Raw genomic sequence first — 26,852 nt, 5'->3', positions numbered from 1 at the left:
CACGCACACATACACACACACACACACAAAAAAAAAAAAGAGCAATGATGATAAGACGTTGAATCGGTAAGACTACCGAATGAACAATTCTGAGCTCTTTAAAAAAAAAAAAAAAAAAAAAAAAGGAAAAAAACTGCCACAATATCGCCGTCGTCATGTTCACAATATTTAAAAGGAACACATTTGTTAAAAAAAAAAAAAAAGTCAGGTTGATTTCCATTTGTGCAGTTCTAGCACCCTCTAGTGGCTAGTTTATTAGTGCAATTTAATTTTTTATTTTTATTAGGGATGTTTTAGCCTTCTATGTTTAAAATCTATCCATCCATCCATCCATTTTCTTGACCGCTTATTCCTCACAAGGGTCGCGGGGGCTGCTGGCGCCCATCTCAGCCGGCTCTGGGCAGCAGGCAGGGGACACCCTGTACTGGCTGCCAACCAATCGCAGGGCACACAGAGACGAACAACCATCCACACTCACACGCACACCTAGGGACAATTCAGAGCGCCCAATTAACCTGCCATGCATGTCTTTGGAATGTGGGAGGAGACCGGAGTACCCGGAGAAGACCCACGCGGGCACGGGGAGAACATGCAAACTCCACCCAGGAAGGTCCGAGCCTGGACTCGAACCGGAGACCTCAGAACTGGGAAGCGGACGTGCTAACCACTCGACTACCGTGCCGCCCTGTTTAAAATCTATGCTATGCTAATTGTCATACATATACACATATATATATACATATATATATATATATATATACATATACATATATATATATATATATATATATATATATATATATATATATATATATACATATTACATTGTTAGAGGTTTACCAGTCCTGGCAGGTTGTTTTAAAAAAATAAAAAATAAAAAAATAGGATCACCGATTTACTGATTTATAGTGTATTTTACACACAACGTAACTCAATAAGCCTCACATACTATAATTTAAAAAAAAAAAAAGATTAAAAAAAAAATAAACAGCTTATTAAAATTGCTTAAAGAGCGTAAAATGTAAGAACAACATTTTCGAAAACATAATTTTAAAAATACTTTGAAAGATCTCAATCCTAAGCATGGGAAACAATCATAGTTTTCAACCTGGATTTACACTTTTGGTATATTTTGAATGTTTATTCATTTATTATTTCCTCTGATATCAAAGGACACTAGCAAATCCAGGAACCATATTATACACAAGCACAAAGTGGAGAGAAAAAAAAAAGAAGCTTTTTAAGGGTGATTTGTGGGTTGTTATTTTACGGTATACCAAAACATTAACATTTGAAAAAAACCATACGGAATAAGAAATGTAATACAAAGTGTGCGAGTCTCACCCCAAAACAACCGCAGCTCGTAAGATCCACAACAGCCGCCATGGCACCGAACTAATAAAATCCTGTCTGCTGATGAGCTCCTTCAATTCCTTTCCTGCTGTGGAGTCCGTCTTTAAATTGTACTCCCCTACCAGCAATGTGAAGCCAAGTATTCATCTACAATATGAATTCTGTATTCGTAATCTTTTCAGCAACTTGCATGCGGAGATTGTTTTGCCCGCGGTGGTCATCAATTCCGAGAGGAAATATTTTTGGGTCTATAAACACGCCGCGCGTACGACTTAGTCGGCCCACCTGAGCATCGTTGAGCCATGCTCGGGTCCGGTTGCACCTGTGACACCGGAGAAGCAATTACAATGATCGGGCTGCTAATGGGGTCTTGGGTTACCTGATCCGCTCACCGACACACAATAAAACGTCTTCAATCTTTAATGGGCTTCAAGTCTGTTGCCCTTGTTCAAATCATGAGGACCAAAGCAGCCCAAACGCAGTCAAGTCATAAAAAAAAAAAAAAAAGTTGAGCCAGACAAATCATTTGCAGTTGTGAAAAACAGACAATGAGGTCATTGAAGGAACAAAGGCGTTCTCCATGTCAACAATATCCGAGTTGCTTCAGCGGACGACAATCTGCCTAATAAAAAAAAAGCTTTAATGACGCTGACGACCCGCTTAATGATTCCATTTCAGGCGGCGCGCGTCCTCGGCGCTTTTCTCTGCGGAACTGTCAGCCGACCGGATGACGAAGAGTGACGAATGTGACGTAACAGCAGGTGTTGCGTTGGGTTAATGACATTGTCTGTGGTGGTTTCAAAGATGTTGGCCTGTGTGAAAAGGTGTTTTACATCAGGATGGCATTACAAGGGGCTGGAAAGGTCACCACCTTTCCCAAAGAATTATTTTATGGTCGACGTTTGTATTTTAAATGTTTTTACTAGGGATGTCAGGTGATTAAAAAAATAAGAATAAAAATAATTGCATGACTTCAATATTTAATAGGGATAGACCGATAATCGGCCCCGGCCGATTATCGGCGCCGATATTTGGCATTTTGACAAATATCGGCATCGGCCATGTTTTGAATCTGAAGGCCGATAAAGCTCACTGAGCAGGGGATACTTGCGAACGTAGCGAATTTGGGGTTTTCATCAGGATTTGTAAGATGTTCGCAGTCAGTTTTTATTTGTCGTAAACACATTTGGAACATATTCACACAATTTTTCACCGCAAAAATCTTTTTGAAACGTTTTTACGAACCCTAACAAAAACCCCAAATGAGCTACATTCACATGAATTTGTTACTCAGTGAGAAATTATATATAGTTTGAAAGAATTCCCCCCCCTCCCCATTTTACTGCAAATGAATATCGGCTTGAAATATCGGTTATCGGCCAACTTGACTACAAATAATCTGTATCGGTATCGGCCTTGAAAAAAACCATATCGGTCTATCACTAATATTTAACTCACAATTAATCACAAATTTTATATCTGTTCTAAAGGTACAATAAAATGTACATTTAAATATTTTTCCACGTTTTCTTGTTAACATAAAAGTGGAAAAAATGTTAAACTAAGAAATATAGCTGCATCTTATAGTCATTGATACAGTAATTTCATAATCGCTAAAATTGAGTTAAAATTAAACACGTACTGTAAAAATAAAATAAAAAATAGTGTGATATTGATTTGTGTTGAGGTCATATTCTGCCACTAGATGGCATACTTGCATTTGTAAGACGCTGGCAACTCAGTGCATTTTTCTTTTCATATTAAATGCCAACTAATCTTTAACATGAAGTAACTTGTGAAATTCTGCACAATTGTAAAACACAACTTGACCCAAACTACCAAAAGGTAGTTTTACTTTAACTTTGACTCGGTGATGACTTGAATAAAGATAAGAATTAGCTGTAAAAAAAATAAAAAAAAAATAAAAAGAGAACCGTATCAGAACTTTAATATTGTCGTGCACACTTCATTTCAGAAGGTGGCGATAATGCACCAAAAGCATTGACCAAAGAACAAACAAGAGCAAGAAGAAAAAGAAAACAACAAAAAGATGATTATGAAGATGAAGAAGTCAAAACAACTGGTGTAACATATGTCATTAGTTTGCCCTCGCCTTTCATAGCAACAAATGAAGCGACTGCCTCTTCAGCTAGCTCGCTAGTTTTAGCATTCAGCATCTGCCAAAAGGCACCGTAACTGACCAGGATTCTGCCATCAACACAATTAGAAAATTTTAGATGAGAGTCCGAACTCTAATTATAAACTGGACTAAGTGCAATTTCTGGAGAAATTGCGTGGGAATGCTGAAAGCTGAATGCTAAGATTTGAATGCATGTGGCATGCATTATAAAGTAAATTGAGAGATAAATTATGAAATTGTAACCTCCTGGTTACTGGACAATCTATGGTTACTTTACCAACTGTGCCACCGAGCAGGTAATGGTGATAAGTTATATGTAAGGAAGTGGTCGTGGAAAGTGATACTTTGAAAAAGTTAAATGTCTGTCCCATTGAAAATGAATGGGGGAAAGTTGATATTAAATGTTAAATTGTGCAAATACTGTAAGTAATGTGGAATCAGATGATACTGTATATACCCCGGGAGGCGTGATTTTTTTAAGCTAGTTGAAATTTGAACAGTGTAATTTGGAATTATTTACGCAGCAAAAAAGTGTGGAGAATAAAAATCACAATAACATATGTGGGAATGCTTCAGCATTCCCACAAATATACACGTCGCAGGATGAGCCAAACGATGAAAAAAAGTGACTTAAAATCCAAAAAATATGGTATTTATTAGGGGTGTGAATTACCTAGTACCTGACGATTCGATTCGTATCACGATTCACAGGTCACGATTCGATTCGATACCGATTAATCCCGATACGAATGTATAAGTCGATTGTTGCGATTTTTTTTCATTCAAATTTAGAAAATACTAATCAGTAAGCTTGTAGAGTGTAAGATTTATATGAAAATGTATTATTTATTTATCTGAAATTTCAGTCTTATAGAGGTTGTAATCTGTTTCATGTTTGAACAGCATTAAAATAAAATATTAAGGCTTAATGTTCCGTTCATATAACATTCTTCCATGCTCAAGGTGTGAATCCTAAAAAAAAAAAATAAAAAAAAATAAAAAATCGATTCTGCCGATTATTGAATCGATTCGAGAATCGCGCGATGTAGTATCGCGATATATCGCCGAATCGATTTTTTTTTTTTTTTTTTTTTTTTAAACACCCCTAGTATTTATCAACTGAAAATGGATTTAAAACACTTAACTGAGCTGTTAAATCTGCTGAAATATGAATAGGAAGGGCCAAACTCACAAATTTGCGTTTCAGCTTGGCCTTACTGCTGCGTGCCGGCTTGTCCTCCACCGCAGTCCCCGAGCTGTAGTCGCAGTTCATGTCCAGGTGGTTGTCGGCGGAGATGCTTTTACGGAGGTACGCGGCGCGCGCCCGGAAGTGAGAAAAGGGCGACTGGGAGCGAGGTCTGGCTTCGCCTCGCTCTGGCTCGTCTTCAGCCTCCATGTCATCCTCCAAGCGCCACAGTTCGCCTGGGAAAAGGAATAAAAAAAAAATTTAAAAAAAAAGGAAAGTCATGCATAATTCACTTTGAGAAATGGCCTCTCTGGCAACGTTGCCACATTTAACTGGATGTGCAACAAAATTCAAGGGGCTCTTTTCTGGCTCACGCTGCACCTCTCCAGAAAATATCGTGTCATGAAAGATTAAAAATGTGCTGCGGAGGGACCGAGCATATCGTGGAAAAAACAGTTGACCAAAAAAATAAAATACCATTTTTAGAAATATATAAATCTATACAAACAACCCAACTTGCATGTTTGTCAACGCACCAAATAGAAAGGCACATGTATTTAAAACAACTAGAGCTGGGTATCGATTCTAATGTCCTCAGTTCGATTCGATTTCGATTTTCCCTGATTTGATTTGCTTCAGTTCGTTCTGATATTGATCAATTATGGAACATCAATTTTTCTTAAATACCAAGTATGATAAAATCTCCACAAACATCATATTCCAAATTATTTTTTTGTCACTCAAGTGTTACACAAACATTGACATCAGCAAGGGTGAAATGAAAATATTTTCATAATTCAATACTTGCAAATATACATTTTTAAAAATCTGAATAAGTCAGGTCTTTCATAAATATGAGAAATTATATTGATATTCATGTGAACAGTAAATTTCAAGAAAATACTAAGATAAAAAAAAAAAATGAATATTCAGCATTTAAAATTCTATTATGATTTTTTTATGGGGAAAAAAGATGTTAAAATAATCAATTCATGATTTTATGAATCGATATCACGCTCAAAAAGGAAAATCAATTCGATAGATTTTTAAATTTTGTTAAACCCTAACAAAACCAACATAATTTTGCCTTAAAGCCTGCTAGCTTAATGCTAATACATATTTAGAAACAGTGTAGCTGGGCTAACGAATAGCATCAGTGTTATAATTGTTACGTTTAAAGTGTATCTAAGTTATTATATATTTGCTAAAATGCTTTACACTCATATGAACTTTAAGTGAACTACTTTGCACCCATTTCTTCAGGTGAAATGTACCAGACAATGTGGCTGTGTTTAAAAATGAGTCACACCATCTGGGGCAAAAGCACAAACGAGAATTTCATTGCTAATGGATAATCACATGCTTACTTGCAAGTTAACACACTTACATCCAAGCAGACAGATATGTTATTCTAAGATAATGCAGCACTATTGCGCTTTCCCCACCCCTTAGCAGTGCAACGCTATTTTTGTAATCGGATAGTGAACAATCCCAAATAAAAAGAGAGGAAGCAAGAGAATTGTGTAGAGCATCTTTGACAGCTTGTACCTGGCAACTCTGCTCTCCTCGCTGCGAGTAAAAAAAGTTTTGTTTTCTCATCCTTGTGTTGTCATTCTTATATGTTTTGGTGTGTAAATTTAAGTGGCCAGGTGGCTATTATTTGCGTCTTGGTCGCTAACAACCACAAAGGAAAATCTGTCAATTGCAGGCCGGTTGAGTCAACACACTAAATGAAAACTGCTCTCGAAGTAATTGGGAGAGGCAGGAAGTAACACATTTGCGGCGGCTTTGTCTTCCGGCGCCAAGCTTTCACACTCGCTCGCTGTCACAATGTGCTAATCGCGCGCGACTTCCATCGCTCGCTATCTGATGCTTGCCGCAAATCCTGGCGGTGTGGCGTCAGCGACAGCGCACACACATCACACGCTCTACAAACAGACTTGAAGAGGTTGAAAATTGATTATTTAGTCTCACATATTAAGCTTTTATTGTGTTGTATGAATACCAACAGGTTAGCTTGTCAACATATGTCGCTACTCGCTAGCATAGATAGATGAACAAAGATACACTAACTTTAGTTTAAAAAGAAAAAAAAAGTAAAAGAAGAAGAATGGCAGCGACTGTTATGTGAATGTAATCCATATGAAACTGACGCAAAATTTGTGTTTTTACTATTTTTGCATTGTACTCATCATGTCCCCATAGGTTGGCTTGACAAGGTGCCTGCCAGTGTTGTCACTGACTCGCACACACACAAAAATAAAATAAATAAAACTTTTGAGCACTAACAGAAAGATAATGAGCAAGAGGGGTAGACAGAAGTGCGGCAGCATTATGGTCAATGACAGCGGTTGCTAGGCAACAAGGGGCCACGTTAAGTCTCTCGATTTTGATATTTGCAACGGAGCAACAGCAGCAGGAGCAGCGGGGCAGGGGGTGGACAAACACTGATGGGGTCTGGACCATAAAATACAAGCACTTGAGCAAAATAAGAACACGCAGAGATGTGAAGTTTGATCATCTGAAACCGGGCAAAATGGAGTTGATGTGATAACACTCGCTCTTTTTCTATATTTATAAAATAGATTTGGCCTAATTGTTTTTTTTTTCTCTGTCATGTTTTTTTTAAATTAAGGACTCTATGGAATCTATGCAAGACAAAAAAACATTGTAAAAAGTATTTACAATTAACTAGATTAGCATTACAGTTTATTAAAGGATAACATTTTTATATAAATTGAATGCTTTTGATAAGTGAAAATCAAATTACGAGTACTTTTGGTTAATGTGACCATTTTCATAAGGCTTCAACTCATTCACTCCCAACCATTTTCACAGAAGCAGTCCCGTTCGCTCCCGGCTGTTTTACTGGATTTTGACTGATTTTGCAAGGCCCACAGAATATTGTGTTCTATTGCTATAAAAGCATGGAACCTATCAAAAGAAAGATTAAAGTCTCTTCTTTCATCAGGAAAAAAAAAGTATGTTTCTATCTGTTTCCGTTTTGCAGCAATTAGCATTAGAAGAGAGCTAAGTTTCATCAGTTTTCACAAATCTATTTAAAATTCAAAGTAATTGAGCTTTTTTTCTCGCTGGCCCTGGTTGATCTCCTTTGCGCTGCTGCCACCTGCTGGCCGTTTGTGTAATAACTACCATTTCTGCAACTGTTTGCAGTTGAGAGGCTGCATCAAAGCCTTCTGTATGCTCTAGCATTAAAAAAAACAACAACAAAAAAACATAAATACGTCTTTGGGACACTTAAAACATAAAAAAAACCATTTACATGTTATTGGGAGCAAATGAGTTAAAAGACAGGGCGAGGCTGGTGAGTGATGTGGGCACCATCGAATCAGAGTGTAGAGTTGACTGGGTTAGCTATTCGGGATGTAGCGATACGTGCAATATCGTGATATCGTGATATCAAAACTGCCACAACATTGTCGTCGTCACGTTCACAATACTTAAAAATTATGTTAAAAAATTCAGGTTGATTTCCATTTGTGCAGTTCTAGCACCCTCTTGTGGCTAGTTTTTTTAGTGCAATTTTCATTAGGGATGTTTTGGCCCTTCTATGTTTAAAAATCCACTCTAATTGTCAGATGAAGGGGAACCTAATTTGCTTGTGAAGCGATCAATGTGTGCGGGCATGAACAGGTAAGCGTCTCAATAGGTGTTATTAGAGATTGTAGGTGGTTTATATGCATCGTTGTTCTGCAAAAAAAAAAAAAAAGCATAATATTGTGCTTTTTTTAGGATGAGCAAAAATTTTTTACAATATTTTGACCTTTTTTTAAATTTCGCCAAACTCCCCACAATATCGTGATACTTATCGTATCATGAGCTTCATATCGTGATAATATCGTATCGTGATGTTTGGATATCGTTACATCCCTATTAGCTATTGATTGGCTAAGCTGTTAGCCAGTCTGTGTTATTTGCAATTTTACGTGTTATGATACACACTGAATATTATCTTGACCCCAAACTTTGTATATTCTTTGTGTTTTAGGGACTCTTACCGCTTGGCTTGCCGCCATTGTGCCAATTTATTTCTACTTCTTCTTTTTACTCTTCTAAAAGCTAAATGAATAACAAAGTGTTGCTTCACAAAGGCAGGCCTCTCTTTCACGAAACATCCCAAATAAGAAAGGACGTGGCAGCTATTTCCTGTGTCCCAACTGCGGTAATGCGCTAATTCCAATTCATCAGGAGGAGCCCGGATCAAACCCCATCAATCGGTTGTGACAAACTAGACGCGACTGGTGTTGGGGGGGGACGATCTGCAAATTTCCACATCCACGTCAACGCCGTTTTCGAAAGCAGACACAAACGTATGATTGAGGAGTTTTCAATTCAAGAAGGCTTGTGTTGATATTTGTGTCTTCAAAGAACAGTGATGTGTGTTTTGAGCAAGAAAAATTGTGTGTTTGAGAGATTTAGGGAGGATTACAGCAGGCGTTGTCATTGTTGAGAACAAATAAACACATATGAGAGCAAGTTCTTCACTAAGCAAAGGCTGTGGAAGCCTTAACACATTCACTGCCAGCCCAGCAAAAATGCATTATTTGACGTCTTTTTCCGTCAATGGCAGTCAATGAGTCAAAAGGCCATCTGCTTCACATTCAAATATACAGTGTTCCCTCATTTATCACGGGTTCGTCTTTTGCGGCCTCACCGTTTTGCGGATTTTTTTTTTTTTAACAGTATTATTTTTTTCCCGTCGAACCGTACGTCTAACCGGGGACATACGGGCATCTGCGGACCTTTCCAACAGTGTCTGTCCCGTTGTTCTAAGACATCGCATTCCGTAGAGAGAAACAAGTATAACAAGTAAATACAAAAAAAACAAAAAACAAAAAAACAACACTTTTATTGGGGAAAAAATGCCTGTAAATGAAAAAAAACAAAAAAACAAATGATGAATGAAAAGGCGTTCATAATAAACTAAAAATCATACCAAAACTAAAACAATATATATAATAAATGAAAAAATATATATACACTGTGTTGTAGTAAGTAAATGAAAAAAAACACAAAAAAAACAACCATACTTTTAATGGAAAAAAAATGAATAAATGAAAAAAAGACCATATGATGAATGAAAAAAAGCATTAAAATGCCCCCCAAAAAAGTAATAATAAAGTAAACCTAAAATAAAGTAAAAATCATACAAAACAAACAAAAAAAAACATAATAAATGCAAACACGAAAAATGAAAACATAAAAAGAATTAAAAAAAAAAATTAAAGCAGATTTCCATTATCACGGGTAGTTTTTGCAATGCAACACTCGCGATAAACGAGGGAAAACTGTACTGCGAACCATTTTTATTTTACACCTCCCATACACTTGAAACATTAAAACACATTTTTAAACACAGTGTATTTGAACACAAAAAAATAATGCAAGCAAAAAATGTACATTATAGAAAATTGAATTTTTCTTTTGGCTTACTGTTAGCTAGTAGTTAGCTTGGTGCGTTAGCTAACCTGTGACTTTGGCGCCATCTAATGGACTCTTGATGTTATGTTGTTAAAATCTGCCTGTACAAAATGCCAAACAGTGAATTCAATAAATAAAATGTTTGAGTAACGCACTAGTGCGCATTTTTATTTGCTTACGTGTGATGTCATGTCACTTTTTGTAATTTAGGCTCGTATGCTAGCTAATGCTTTTGATGTGAAAGTATTGAATAACTGAACTTCTGAATCCAGTTGTTTGTGTCACATGGGTCCATTATTGTGTATATGGTGTTGGTGTTTTATGATCCTCTGTTTTAAGTGCTTTGGTGCTATCTGGTGGTGACAAAAAAATAAATAAATAAATAAAATTGATTGAACGTATCGTGTTCACCTGCAGGTGGCAGCGTGCAGGCTTTCGGGCTGCTGGCAGCGGGTGGGTTCTTCCTGCGAGGTGGACTTCCTCCAATGAGATCCGAGTGATGGACTCTGGACACCCGCGGGGACTGGGGAATGCTGGGAAGGGTGCGGGACTTGGCCAGGATGGGTCTCTGCAACTTCCTTTCCAGCGACCTGTTTGGGAAAAAGAGCAAAATCAGGTTGCGTTGTACGTTCTAAATGATAATCCTGGAAGAATGTATGGAATTAATGTCCATTCACGTCTGGTTGTCGATCCAACGGAATCATTTCCAAGCAGTTGCACACATGCTCGCAAACACGCCCACACACCCACAAAGCCCGTTTACTGTTAAGGAGCGACAAGAGAGCAGTTGTACAGATCAATCGTGAAATTACTTCCACCTCAGCATAATCAAGTCGGAGGCCATTTAGGAAAACAAGCGGCAGAAATTGGTTTTCTTTTATAGTGGTTGATGCCACAAACTCCCCCAGTGGGAAGCCAATCAATAGGCACGAGCGCAGCCCCGCGAAGTGCTTTTCACGCAGTCGAATAATCTCGATATGATTGGCGGCACGCGGCAAGCGTGTGAAATCGCTCATTGCTGCTTTTAGGAATGCAATACGAGCGACGTCCTGTCGCATTTACTACTTGTTGTGTCCCGTCCCCGCAGGGTGTAGCGCCGTCTTCCTCGTCCACGTAATACAGATAGAATTCGACTCAAACCGACTCTTGAGTAGCCACCGATACCAATTAGGGAAGTAACAATAGCCAATCATCACGATATGAAGGTCACGATACAATAAGTAACGCGATATTAAAAAAGGATAAAGAAAAAAACACAATATTGTGCTTTTGTACAAAACAGCAATGCATACAAACAACCTACAGTCTCAAATAACACTTAACTCATTTACTCCCAATAACGTATAAATACGTTTTTTCCCCATGTTCTAAGTGTCCCAAAGACGTATTTATACGGGGGGGTTTTTATGCTAGAGTAGAGCATACAGAAGGCTTTGTTGCAGCCTCTCAACTGCAAAGAACGGTTGCAGAAATGGTAGTTATTACACAAACGGCCAGCAGGTGGCAGCAGAGCAAAGGAGATCAACCAGGGCCATGTTGGAAAAAAAAGCTCAATTACTTTCGTTACGATTTGTGAAAACTGATGAAACTTAGCTCTCTTCTAGTGCTAATTGCTGCAAAACTGAAACAGATAGAAACATACTTTTTTTTCCTGATTAAAGAAGAGACTTTTATAGGAATAGAACACAATATTCTGTGGGCCTTGCAAAATCAGTCAAAATCCAGTAAAACAGCCGGGAGCGAACGGGACTGCTTCTGTGAAAATGGCTGGGAGTGAATGTTAATTAATAAGCAAAGTTTTAAGATTAATTTAAAAACTACATGAACGTGTTTTGCGTTCATAGTTTGTGAATTTTAATGTAAACTCTTACTATAGGTAATTGTATATATTTTTAGGTGGCATCAATTGCATGTGTTCTCTTCTGAGATTGTTTTTTGGTCTGCTCTCTTGGTCTGTCCCCTCTTAAACCTCGTTCTGTCTGACTGCATTTCCAATAAATAGCCATCACAATACGAGAGCTTTTCTGGTGTTAAAAAAAAAAAAAAAAAAAAAAAAAAAAGCATCCAAATCCAGCATACTGCATAACCTAGCAGCCCAACAGCAATAATAAAAAAGAAAAAAATCAATACTACATATTTATAACTTTACCTGTATTATTATACCATCAATAAAAAGGTATGGCTGCAGTACGACCTGAAATGAATGGCGACAACCCTGAGTCACTGCACCCAATCCGCCGCCTCCTCCTCGGGGCTCCAGCGTGATGTGATCAAATTCAATGAAACGTGGTCAGCATGTCCAATGGCAGACTCAGACAGCTTAACTGCACAGCGTTGCGGCGACAACTTTGACTGAGAATGGGCCAATTACACGCGAGCTGTGGTCGTCCAGGAACGGTAAGGATTTGTCGCTTTCTGTTTGTGAGATTGCATGTACTTGCCGTGGGGTTTTTATTACCTCTGCCAAGCATGAAAAGCAGGAAGTGATGTTTTGACCATTGTTTGCTGATTGATTAGTTAGCAGGACGACAAAAAAATGCCTAAAGATTAGATTAGATTGACCAAAGAACTAGCTAGCATGAATGTAGCTCAGTTTTCCTTAACTGACATCATCCCTGTCCTGAAAAGCAAAAAAAAACGGTACTTAACTCATTTGCTCCCAATAACGTGTAAATACGTTTTTTTTATGTTTTAAGTGTCCCAAAGACGTATTTATACGTTTTTGTTGTTGTTGTTTTTTATGCTAGAGCATACAGAAGGCTTTGATGCAGCCCCTCAACTGCAAAGAACGGTTGCAGAAATGGTAGCTATTACACAAACGGCCAGCAGGTGGCAGCACAGCAAAGGAGATCAACCAGGGCCATGTAGAAAAAACTATTTTGAATAGATTTGTGAAAACTGATTAAACTTAGCTCTCGTCTAATGCTAATTGCTGCAAAACGGAAACAGATAGAAACATACTTTTTTTTTCCCGATGAAAGAAGAGACTTTAATCTTTCTTTTTTTTTTTTTTTTTTTTTTTAATTTTATATAAAAAAAATTAAAAATAAATAAATAAATAAAAATTTAAAAAAAAAAGACTTTAATCTTTCTTTTGATAGGTTGCATGCTTTTATAGCAATACAACACAATATTGTGTGGGCCTTGCAAAATCAGTCAAAATCCAGTAAAACAGCCGGGAGCGAACGGGACTGCTTCTGTGAAAATGGCTGGGAGTGAATGAGTTAACAGTAATTATAATAGCAACTAAATAATCAACTACATTTCCCCAACAACTGTTTATAGTTCAAATCCTAACCCTACACAATTAGGTGAATTGCAAAAAAGTGGGAAATGACTGTATGGCCATTCCTGCTTACAACCTAATCCCACACACAAACAAGCATATTTCACAAAGGATACCAATGTTATCTGACATAACACCAGTTAATTACACAACATTTGAACAGCAAGAACAGAGAATTAAGTGAATTAAAGAATTAAATGCTTGATTGTGCCTTGAGAGGATACTCGACAACAATTAATCGGCGGCATTAATGAGTAGTGGGTGAAGTCTCGGACACCCTGCCGGGCTAATGAATGGGAATGTTTCAGTTGTCTTGTAATTCACTTGGACGCTTTGCTCAGGATTGCGTTTTGCGTTCGTCACCTCGGGGGCTAGCTGCTAAATTGACGTCAGCACATCTGTGGTTAAGTACTGACGTGCGGCTACTGTCAGCAAGTCAAACTGCGCTCCGATAGAACAGGTGGGTGTTGAATATTTGGACTGGGACATGATGAGAGCATCCATAAATGGACACTGAGAGGGAAAATGATGATGTATTTGTTGCCTTGTTCCACATAGGAAGATGAGTACTAGGATGCAGACAGGCTAACAGTTAGCATCAATGTGGATCTCTGAATACAAACAGCAGCATATGTAGACAGACAAGGCATATATTCTTTATCTTCTGCAAGGAATGACTAAGATTACTGCCGTACTGAGATGATAGGCGGAACGGATGTACATCTTTGTTTTTATACTGCCCCAAGTGGCCAGAATGAGCAGTAAAATGTGCATTGAAGGAGAAAGTGTAACAAAAACTGCTAAATCTAAGGTAGGGAGAAGTAATTGGTTGGTACTCATTTTTATTGTAGGATACTAGAGCTGTGCAATTAATCGAAATTCAATTACAATTTCAGTTATTACACTCCAAAATGACAAAATCAGCATAATTGTTAAAAAAAAAAAATTATTAAATATTAAAACTCATTTTTGAGTTGTTTAAATTTATACATTTTCACCTTTTTTAAATTTTGTTTGTTTCATCTAAAAAGAACTTGCATAATTATAGTGATTCAAGAATTTTTTTATTTGTCTTAATATATATATATTTTTTTTTTACATTTTAAATTTTTTTGTGTTTTGTACCATAAATAAATAAATATTATGAATATATATTATTACAAATATATATTATTATACATTTTGTTTGGTCCAAAAGGAACGTACATAATTATAGTGTTTCTATTTTTTAATTTTAATATTTTTAAATGTGTAAACATTGTTTTGTTTTGTACCAATAAATAAATGACCGTCCTACTGCACAGTGCACAAGCTACTCTCCAAATTCAAGTTTTTGCCAACGTAAATACCCCATTATTATTATTATTATTATTATTATTATTATTATAAATATACATTATTCTAAATATAAATTATTATAAATTTTGTTTGGCCCAAAAACAACTTTTATAATTCTCGTTTTTTTTAAATGGTCTTAATATTTTTAAATGCTTAAAAATTTCCTTGTTTTTTTTTTTTTTACACACAAAAAAACAAATCATTTGCATAATCGTGATTTCAATTAGTTCCAAAATAATCGGGATTATTATTATTTTTCCATTATCGCGCTAGATGATGCGGCAATTTAGAGCAAATGATTTTGTGCAACTCCAAGCCGTACAGCTCGTCAGTCCAGGACCCCATTTTGAGAAGCGCTGCCTTAGCAAATTAAATGCAAGACAGCATTTGCCTGCAGGCATACGCACACATTCCTCACAGCAAGCGGAGGATGAACCAACACGGGCGCCAACAGGTGAACAGCAGACACACACGCACACACCATACAGCCGCGCGGTTGTAAACACCCCGAACGGCACATCATGATGGCCCCGGCCGCACACAATTTAGATTCTCGCTCATGCAACAAAGCTGTTGCTAAGCGACAAAACAAGGGAAAAGGAGAGGAAACCGTGGGGTGAGGAAGATAAGCGGGTAAAGGAAAGTTCTTAAGTTGGCAGTAGACAAAGTTTAACTTATTTTACGTTCAAATTAGGGATGTTCGATACCAGTACAAGTAGTCACTAATACCAAGTATTACTAGTACATTTTATACAATAGCATTTTCCTTCAACTTTGGCAATTCTCTATTTTTCTGATATCTGATTTGTAGTTCCTGATTATAAACATGCCACAAGATACCTTGAAATAAAGCCGGGCATCCCGTTACCGATACCTGGTACCGGTACTTGCCCATCCCCAGCTAGGAGGTTTAGCTCAAACTAAGAAATAGCAGACCTCTGTAGGTGCAACTAGCATAAATAGTTTTAGAACATTTGGTGGGCTTATTTTAAGTTAACTACATTTTAAGGAATTCAGTCAGTAAGTCAAATTTGTCATTTTTTTTGGCAGATCGTTTAGCTTCAATGAAGTAATACAGTGGTGCCTATAGAAACTAGTTTAACTTATTCTGTGATGTCAAATCGTCGTTCCTCATTGAAGTGAATGGAAATGCCATCAATCCATTCCATCGTCCCCAAAATTAGCACGTCCGTCTCCCAGTACTGAGGACTCGGGTTCGGGTCCAGGCTCCGGCCTTCCTGGGTGTTCTCCCCGTGCCCGCGTGGGTCTTCTCCGGGTACTCCGGGCTCCTCCCACATTCCAAAGACATGCATGGCAGGTTAATTGGGCGCTCTGAATTGTCCCTAGGTGTGCTTGTCAGTGTGGATAGTTGTTCGTCTCTGTGTGCCCTGTGATTGGCCGGAAACCAGTTCAGGGTGTATTCCGCCTACTGCCCAAAGCCAGCTGAGATAGGCTCCCGCACCCCCCTCGACCCTCGTGAGGAATAAGCGGTCAAGACAATGGATGGATGAAAATAGCATGTGACACAATTTAGGAACATATCTACAGTAATAACAGAATGTAAATAATTTTACACCAAGTCACTCACAAAACCGAAGAAGACTTTCACAACTACTGTAAGTGACTCAATAAACTGCAGAAAACTGTCACCTGTCTACGGTTTTTGCATTGTGTTAGCATTGAGCTAGCAGAAGGCAAAATTGTTGTTGTTTTCTTTTAATGAATCAATCAAACTTTATTTATATAGCACCTTTCATACATTCAAATGCAACTCAAAATGCTGAACAATTAAAACATCCATAATACAATAAAAAGAAAAAGCCAACCCTCCCCTCATATCCCCATGATCGTACCCACACACGCAAACTACAACATGGCGGGGCACAGAATAACCCTGTGAGGAAAGGCACCCAAGAGTTGATGATGGCCAACCACCACAGGGAGGAATGACATCCCAGAGACCCACTGTGACTGCAGCCCGCTCCTAAATTACATATTTCAATTCTCAACAGAGCGTTAAGGCTCTAATTTGAAGAATTGCTAACTCGCTGCCAAAATGTTGGTTGTCAGCTGAATTGAATTCACTCATACACTTAAATTCGCTCATACAGTGCCCGTATCGCAATTTGTTGCAAAGCTAAACAGCCTAACCGAGGGCTCGTATCAAGAAAAACAAAAGTCGGAGCACTCTTAGCTCAAGGCAGCACTGAATATTCCTTATTTCATTGCGTTTTTTTCCCCCCTCCTTTTGCTTTATAAAGCCTGTTTTTGCAGTTGCAATACTGAGGCCATTGTGTGATAAAAGGCACGGAGGAAGAGGATGATGTGTCTATTGGAGATGCCAGGGAGCGATCAGCTTTTGAACATTCGCCCTCTAGCCCTTCTTTTTTTGTGTGTTTTTTCTTCTCTCTATCTCGCTTGGCACTTGGCTGACAGTGAAGAGGCTTTAAAAGACTTTTGCTTCAATCGCCTTTCTCACCGCCAGCTCCGATGCGCTTTCGCTCACATTTCCGCATGAAGAGGTTGAAGTTTAAGACCTGGAAACGGAATCTAACTGGCCCAATTACGGCCCGGTAAAAAATCCTCCCTTTCAAGCTTTGAACCAGTCATTCAACAGACAAATCTATTGTATCGGAGTGTATCATCGGCATTCGGTTGGAGTGCCGAGGCGTGTTGAACAATCCGGCTCAATGACGTCCTCGAGCTGGAGCGATAACTGTCCATGGTGCTGAATAAAGCAGACAGTTAAGCCCCGAAATAATCATACCACGGCCAAAGTGAGTGGATTTTTATTTACTCCGGGCTGGAAATGACACAGCGTGTTACTCTGTTTGCGCAGTGTGTTATGGCAAAACTTGCCCTTTTCATGGAGTGAGCAGCTCAAGGTTGGCTGGTAGGCTGACATTGATGCTACTCTAAAAATAGACGCGCTTCAAAATGTAATAACCGCCGTTTTTTGTCCACCAAATATTCGTGAGAACACATGAGTAAGTGACGCACGAAACGCGAGACTTATCCGACTAATCGCTCCCTCGACTAAATAATAGGGATAGACCGATTATCGGCAGGGCCGATTATCGGTGCCGATATTTGGTATTTTGACAAATATCGGCATCGGGCATTTTTGAATCTGAAGGCCGATAAAGCTGTTATCTCACCGAGCAGTGAATACTTGCGAATGTAGCGAATTTGAGGTTTTCATCTGGAATTGTAAGAGTTTTTATTTGTCATTTGGAACAAATTTTCACTGCAAAAATCTTTTGAAACCTTTTACGAACCCTAACAAAAACCCCATATGAGCTACATTCACTGGCATTTGTCACTCAGGGAACTTTTCATTTATGGCTCTATTTAAATTACCACTTTATAAAAATTAGGAACTCCCTCCACTTTTTATGTAAAAAAAAAATAAATCAATCAAGAAATTATGTAAAAATTTTAGAAAACTTTATTTACAGTAGAAATCTTTAGGGATCTATTTACTTGCTTTTTAATTTTTATTATTATTATTTTATTTTTTTAAATTTATCTTAACACATGCTAATGACCCTGGAAGCTCTGCAATTTTTTTGTTATATTTTTTTTAAACAAATTTGTCAATATAGTTTCAAAGAAAACGTTTTGTTTTTGTTTTTATTTTACTGCAAATGAATATCGGCTTGAAGTATCGGTTATCGGCCTCCTTGACTACTAATAATCGGTATCGGTATCGGCCTTGAAAAAAACCATATCGGCCTATCACTACTAAATAAGCATCATGTCGTCATGTGCACTTCACAAAATGGATCATTTCCTGTTTGACAGATTCCAAATTGAGAATTAAAAAGCTGCTTTGGGCAGACGGGCAGGAGCGAACGTGCGCGCTCGGCCCTTTTGATTAAACATCGCTTATGATTCATTATGCGCCGAACAACTTGTCCCCGTTTATTATGGCTGTGTTCCAGACAGGGCGCACTTAGTGCTTTTATTCGTGCTGAGGCCACACGTATTGCTGGAAATGAGACCGTCCGCCTCTTTTGTTTGTTCATCAAACTATGTTGATAAGATTCAACAGATTAAAACCCTGAAGGTGTTCTAATAAAAGCCTTCTCATTAGCAACAGAACGCCACTTCAAACAGAATTAGCAAGGAGGCCGGCTACCCTCGATTGCGAACGGCTGCTCAGTGACGCCTGTCAAAACGGCACAACCTTGAACCGGAGACGTGGTGACAGAAAGAGAATAATAAAAGTTCAAGAGGAGCGAACGTCGGAGGGCCGGGCTAAGAGAGAGAGGCGGAGGGATGTGTGAGAGCGAGACAGTGAGTGGGAGAGACAGACGGACAGACACAAAAGAGAGTACACACATGAGAGGGATGCAGCGTTTGTTATGATGTCCGCCCACGTGAAAACTTGACAATTCAATATTTGGAAAATCTGCATCTGTTCATAGGAGGCTCTTAACTTTCTCATAAGATTTAGCAGCAAAGAAAATAATTCAAAAAAAGCACCTGAATGTATTGTGTAGACCAGGTGTGTCAAACCTACGGCTCGTGGGCCAGAACTGACCCATCAGGGGGTCCGTTGTGGCCCGCGAGGACTGAAAACAAACTGCGGTTTTTCATTAGAATAACCGACAAGTCGACCACTTAAATCAGGGGTGTCCAAACTACGGCTCGGGGGGCCATTTGCGGCCAGCCGTCCATTTTTTTAGTGGCCCGCGACATATGCTAAAAATGCCATTTGACTCCGTTCAAATAAGATAAAAACAAAAATATTTGGAGATGGTCAAAGTAAGAAGGGAGGGTGTCGAAAAACACAGGTGCTATTAAAGTTTATTAGTTAACTAAAACTAACGAAAAAACTCCAATTCAAAAACAATTTCGTTAACAAAATAAAATAAAAACAAAGATGCTTTTTAAAAAAAGAAAACTAACTGAAACTACATTTTATGTTTACAAAACTAACTAAAATAAAAACAAAAATAAAAAAATATTGCGCACAAGTATTACACATTAAAAAAAAAACACTAAAACTAATACTGAAACTAACTAAACTGAAACAAAGCATTTATTAAAGAACGAAAACTAATCAAAAAAACTAACAGAACCACCCTGAAAACTAATTAAAACTAACTAAATTTAAAAAACTAAATAAAACTCAAATGGAAAAATTCCAAAACTATAATAACCCGACTGCCATATTACAAATAAATTGGTTTATATACTGTAGCATTTTTCTAAATATGCAAAAGCACATATAACCCTTGCATGACCCTAGTCATGACAGTAAACGTAACCCTTGCATGACCCTAGTCATGACAGTAAACGTAACCCTTGCATGACCCGTCATGACAGTAAACGTAACCCTTGCATGACCCTAGTCATGACAGTAAACGTAACCCTTGCATGACCCTAGTCATGACAGTAAACGTAACCCTTGCATGACCCTAGTCATGACAGTAAACGTAACCCTTGCATGACCCTAGTCATGACAGTAAACGTAACCCATGCACAACCCTAGTCATGACTGTAAACGTAACCCTTGCATGACCCAGTCATGACAGTAAACGTAACCCTTGCATGACCCTAGTCATGACAGTAAACGTAACCCTTGCATGACCCTAGTCATGACAGTAAACGTAACCCTTGCATGACCCTAGTCATGACAGTAAACGTAACCCATGCACAACCCTAGTCATGACTGTAAACGTAACCCTTGCATGACCCAGTCATGACAGTAAACGTAACCCTTGCATGACCCTAGTCATGATAGTAAACGTAACCCTTGCATGACCCTAGTCATGACAGTAAACATAACCATTGCATGACCCTAGTCATGACAATATTTTTGTTGAGTACAGATTATTAGGCCACTGACTTACTGGTCCAGCCCACTTGAGATCAAATTTGGGTGAAAATGGGCCCTGAATTAAAATACGTTTGACACACCTAGTGTAGACAAAGGAAACCAATGTTGCATACAACGCTACGCTCAGCCTAAATGCGAGGTATGGATGAAGGGGCATCATGGTTTGGGACTGCTTGCTCCTACAGAGCCTGGACCAAATAAAATATCAAAACTCTTTCTGACCATTGTGCAGATCTGACCTGCAAAATGGATATTAAAAATCAAGAAAGAGAAAACGGTGCTTGTCCATTGTTGTTACTTAGAAGTTCACATTTGGTATGTTTTCTTAAAACAACTGTATCGTCCGTTTAACGTCCTGTTGCCACTAATTTCACCGGAAGCAAGAAGAAGTCGTGACGGCATTCCAAAGTTACGGCAAATTCCGATGCTGAACCCGACGCTGAGGAGAAGATACAGTCAGCGCGTGGGACCACAAGATGTGTGACAGTATGTCTTGTGCTCCGAAAGGCTCCTCTATTTTTATCGAAATATATTAAAAAAAACACATCCATCCTTCCCCTGAGCATCAGTGGGAAGAATCCATAGTAGCCGTCAGCCAGCAGCATGGATGACAACACGCATCCAGTGCACCTCCACACTTACGTAACACAAAGCTTGCTCTCATGCATGAACACACATGTGTAAGAACAGCTGGATACCTGACAAACCCACTACTAGTCATGGAATATGATCAAATTAATGACAGAATCGTGATAATCAATACATTGGAAGAACCTTGTGGCAGAGTGACTTGCAATATTATCATTGCTGTATCTTGCCACCTAAATAGCATGACACGGGAATTATGCAATAACTAATACAAGGTGTCCCAAAATAATTTACTCACCCTTTGACTGGCCATTACTCATCTTTCGTTTTTGATTTACTGTATGTTTTTATCTGCATATATGCACGATTTAAATGATAGAAAATAACATTTATGGTAATTGTAGAGCATGAATAATTTATTGGCACAAAAGAAAACAGTCTTGGGCACATTTTATGACCATAAGTCAATTTTTTGGTGCTACACCCTCTGAATTTAGGAAGAAAACAATACATCAAATACAACTGAGGAAATGAAGAATTGAAACAGGGTTGTAACATCATTTAAAAATATAATTGACCACTTTCTTCAAAATGTGATCGGAAAATGAAGTCCTTTTATGTTTCTTTTGTTTCACAGGGGAAAACACATGAAGCAAAACAAATACACGTCATGTTGACAACAAAAAATCACAATATGATACAGAGCAACAGTCTTTTTTTATATATATAAATTACACTGTGTATTGATACTGAAATATTAATGATATATATGATAAATCGGTTCGGTACCGTAAAAGATATTGTAAAGTAGGGGTGTGCCAAAATATCGATTAATAAAAGAATCGAGATTCTCATTTATTAAGATTCAGAATCGATATTTAATATCCAAAAATCGATTTTATTTAAATTAAAAATGAAGAAGAGGGGGGAAAGGCAGTTGTAGCCCACATGCTGTTTTTGTGGAAAAAAGGCACTTCCAATACAAAATTAATACATGTTTAAAAAAAAAAAAAAAAAGACGACACTTCAATGTCTCTATTTGTCATTTTGTCTTGCAAAGCAGACTGGAGTAGATCATGACAATTTTTTGCATACGTGTAAATTGAAGCAGAAATTATTTGTCAATCAAATAATTTTGAATCGAAAATCAATTCTGAATCGAATTGTAGACCCAAAAACCGCAATCGATGGTGGTTTTGCGATACTACTTGTATACCATAAAAGGTTAAAAAAAAAAATAAAAATACAATAAAATGTCTTAACAAGGAGTAGTGTATCTCGATTTGAGACGATTCGATACGGTTTTCGATATTTCTGGTGAAAAACGATTCAATTAGAGTTTTGTTTGACATTTTACCATCCATCCATCCATCTTATTCCGCTTATCCGAGGTCGGGTCGCGAGGGAAGCAGCTTTAGGAGGGAAACCCAGACCTCACTCTCCCCCAGCCACTTCAACCAGCTCCTCCGGCGGGATCCCAAGGCGTTCCCAGGCCGGCCGAGAGACAGTCTCTCCAGCGTGTCCTGGGTCGTCCCCGGGGCCTCCCGCCGGTGGGACATGCCCGGAACACCTCTCCAGGGAGGCGTCCAGGAGGCATCCGAACCAGATGCCCGAGCCACCTCGGCTGGCTCCTCTCAACACTCATCCCTCCCGGATGACCGAACTTCTCACCCTTGACATTTTACATGTACTGTAAATGTGCCATTTCCAGGAATAACAACAGTTTGAATGGAAAAATATTGCTTTGATTTAAAAGATCAGTGCACAAATCAAACCGAAACATTTCACTTTAAAATGTATCGTCATAGAATCGTATTGCGTATTTGTTTTTTTCCCTTCAATATTCCAATAGAGGCTGAAGTAAATAGAAATCATGAGACAGCATGGTAGGACTAGCAGTTAGCATGCCTCACAGTTAGGACTGGGTATTGCCGCCAACCTCACGATACGATACGTATCACGATACAGGGGCCACGATACGATACGTATCGCGATACATATGTATCCCAAATAAGACACATTTTATCGTTTTTTATAACAAAATATAGGAAAATAGGAATACTGAGACACGTGCCATGTTAACTCTTTACAACCCGCAGACGGGAAGTTTCGTCACGTGACACCCGGAAGTTGTCACCCGCAGACGAGAAGACACGTCAACTATTTTTTTTTTTTTTTATTATTATTAAGGACTGGATGAGACTCTGGGGCAACCTACCCCACTGAGTAGTGAGGCCGTGAAGCACTGTAATGACGAACTGTGCCCTCTTGATGTCAGTGATGGTCTCTTTACATGAGAAGGATATGATTTCCTAGCAAAGGAGAAAAGCGGAGTGTTGTGGACTGGTGGGGGCCGGTGGGTGGGGTAGAAAAGACGAGTGCTAACGGCTAACCGGAGGTCGCTAAAGGCCTTGAAAATGGGTGAAAATGTGCGAAACCTGGTGGGATTCTGGGGTTATCTTGTCAGAAAATGTGTGGGATTTAAAGAGTTAAGTTTATCAATAAATACATGTTGACATTCTTCCTCTGCTTTAATTTTTCTTAGCAAGACACAGTGTCCAATCACCGGTGAGCTATTTTTGCATTAATTGAAGGCAATTAACTTCAAAGACGCTGCTGGTTTTGATTTTTTAGGTACAATGCAAGCCGCAAAGGCAAACGTGAGCTGCCGATTTAAAGTTAACGAGCAATATCGATTCTGACGCCTGCGTATTGATACGTGTATTGTGATGAGGCCCGCAACGATATATTGCCGTATCGATTTTTTGAGCACACCCCTACTCACAGTTCTGAGGTTCAGGGTTCGACTCACATTCATACATGCATGCTAGGTTCTCCGAAGACTAACTGGCGACCAGTCCAAGGTTGACCCCGCCTCTTTCCCCAAAAACTGGCCACAAGCTCACCATTAAGCTGAGAAGCACTATAAAAAAATGGATGGAGTATTAAACGCATGCAGGTTGACATTTGACAGGTTACCTGGCCTCTGCCACCGTACAGCAGTAGCTGCCACTGCGCCGCGAGCTCCTGCCGACCCGCAGCTCCTCCCGAGACTTGCGCCGATTAAAGTATTCTGTGAGTTTCCCGAAAGTGGCCATGCTTTCCTTTCCGCGGCTTCCTCTCGCCCAATGTTGGGGTAGCTTTCTGGTCCCGTTCCGCAAAGCTTCCTTCACCAACCTGTGGACCGGCTGTCTGGACTCACTCGGACCCGGATGCTGTGGCACGGCTCGGCGAGTTTGAGTCTCCCCCTTGCGCCATCGACCTCTTATGAAAAACACTCAATGTATAGAAACACGAAAAAAAAAAAAAAAAGACCAAACCTCCGCTTTGCCTCTCCCTCTCTCTCATTCGCCACTGCGCACACAGCCAGTCTCTAAAAATAGTAACGTTTGTAAGTGTCTACCGATCGACATGGCAGGAGTAGTGCCCCCCTGAGGAGGAGAAGAATCCAGACGGAGGAAGACAGGAGGGAGGTGATGGATCAGCAGTGGTCCTCTTGTGTGGCGGAATAAGGCAGAGCTGCTGTGATGCTTGTACGCAAGCCCCATCTCACCCTCCCCGCCCTCTTCTCCCCCCCTTGTTTTTTTTCTTGTCTCTCATGCCCAGATTCTTTCACACCGCACTCTTGACGAGCACGCGCGCAGCCTCGACCAATCGGCGGCGCCTTAGCGCCGTCTCGCGCGACGCTCCGTGCGCAGAGATTTTTTGCACAACGCCTGAGGTGAACCTGCTCCTCGGTAACGCTCCCCCGCAAAAACCCAACCTCCCGACCCGTTGTGCAGTCTTGCTTGTTCCTCTTCACGAGCAACCAAACGCGTGACCGCGGCGCTTCCCAAAAAAAAACACATCTGTTCAAAGAAGTGGACTGCAACTGTTGTCGCGTCATTTTCATAACCTAGCAAAGTCGTGACCTGTTTTATTGAGGTTAATATAATAATTTAAAAATAGCCGAAGAAAATACAGTCCCCTCCAAAAGTATTAGAACAGCAAAGTCAATTCCTTCGTTTTTGTTGTATACGGACGATAACCTCCAAAAACAAGAACTGAAAGAGACTGCAGTAAAGGCCTGGAAAACACTTCAAATAAAGAACGCAAGAATTTGGTGAAGTCATTTGGGTGCACGTTTGATGCAGTTATAAGCAGAGGTGCATAAGCAGTTTTTTTTACTCAATATTACCAATTTAAAGTGTTGAAAATAGCTCCGCCTCCTTCACACTGCGGGCACAGTGCAGCATTATGTCGCCTCAAGATTCAACATCCGAAGTGAAAATAGGTTAGAGATAGGGGTGTGAATTGCCTAGAACCTGACGATTCGATTCGTATCACGATTCGATTCGATACCGATTAATCCCGATACGAATTTATAAGTCGATTGTTGCGATTTTTTTTCATTCAAATTTAGAAAATACTAATCAGTAAGCTTGTAGAGTGTAAGATTTATATGAAAATGTATTATTTATTTATCTGAAATTTCAGTCTTATAGAGGTTGTAATCTGTTTCATGTTTGAACAGCATTAAAATAAAATATTAAGGCTTTGACGTTGAATCGGTAAGACTACCGAATGAACAATTCTGAGCTCTTTAAAAAAAAAAAAAAAATCGATTCAGCCGCCTATTGAATCGATTCAAGAATTGCGCGATGTAGTATCGCGATATATTGCCGAATCGATTTTTTTTAACACCCCTAGTTAGAGATATTTGAGTAGGCCTGTTGTGTTGAAATTAGATGGCTGTAATGCATTTTAAGTGCAAAAGGAAGTTGTTCACGCATTTGCTCCCAAAAACGTATAAATGTGTTCTATTTTAAATGGTCTACATGTCCCAAATATTTATAGGTTTTTATGTTTTTGTTTTTATCCTAGAGAATAAAGAAGGTTTTGATGCAGCGTCTCTACTGCAGAGAACAAAATGGCCAGCAGGTGGCAGCAGAGTATAAGAGATCAACCAGGGCCATGTTAAAACGAGCTGATTTTCCCATAGTTTTAAACAGATTTGTGTATAATTATGAACCTTAGCTACATTCTAATGGTGATTGCTACAAAACGGAAACAGATAGAAATATACTTCTTTTTTTTTCCTGATGAAAGACTAATCTCTCTTTTGGTAGGTTCCATGTTTTTATAGCAATGGAACACAATATTCTGTGGGCCTTGCTAAATCAGTCAAAAATCCAGTAAAACAGCAAGCGAAGAGTTGTTGCTTCACTGAAAATGGCTGGGAGTGAATTAGTTAACCTTGAATGCATTTTTTATTTTTTTTTATTTTATGAGATCATTCATGGCTCTAAGACAGCGGTGTACAAACTACGGCTCGGGAGCCATTTGCGGCCCGCCATCCATTTTTTAGTGGCCCGCGACATATGCTAAAAATGGCATTTGACTCAGTTCAAATAAAATAAACAAAACAAAAATGTTTGGAGATGGTTAAAGTAAGAAGGGAAGGTGTCGAAAAACAAAGGTGCTATTAAAGGTTATTTTAGTTAACTAAAAGGAACGAAAAAACTAAAATTCAAAAAACAATTTCGTTAACGAAATAAAATAAAAAAGATGCTTTTTAAAAAAAGAAAACTAATTGAAACTACATTTTATGTTTATAAAACTAGCTAAAATAAAACTTAACTATAATTATGGCAAAAACGTCCTTCGTTTTAGTCTTTGGTAATTATTTTAA

At 38.8% G+C, this 26,852-nt stretch overlaps 1 protein-coding gene across 3 annotated transcripts in view; it reads right to left on the bottom strand.

Moving 5' to 3' along the window:
- The window catches only part of ankfn1b (ankyrin repeat and fibronectin type III domain containing 1b), a 154,950-nt gene that overhangs the window by 110,514 nt on the left and 17,584 nt on the right, over positions 1–26,852 (bottom strand). For 2 of the 3 annotated variants that reach the window (XM_077503509.1, XM_077503510.1), the window contains 2 exons: positions 10,533–10,711; positions 4,686–4,915 (listed from right to left, as the gene is read on the bottom strand). In XM_077503509.1, coding sequence (XP_077359635.1) covers positions 4,686–4,915; positions 10,533–10,711 — 409 coding nt within the window. Of the gene's footprint in view, positions 1–4,685; positions 4,916–10,532; positions 10,712–24,160; positions 24,707–26,852 lie in introns of those variants that run through there. The other variant, XM_077503508.1, reaches the window with a different exon arrangement.

Source organism: Festucalex cinctus, chromosome 17 (assembly GCF_051991245.1).
Source record: "Festucalex cinctus isolate MCC-2025b chromosome 17, RoL_Fcin_1.0, whole genome shotgun sequence".
NCBI classification, from domain to species: domain Eukaryota; kingdom Metazoa; phylum Chordata; class Actinopteri; order Syngnathiformes; family Syngnathidae; genus Festucalex; species Festucalex cinctus.
Note: the sequence above shows the minus strand (reverse complement) of the source record. Positions and strands in the feature narration are given on the sequence as shown.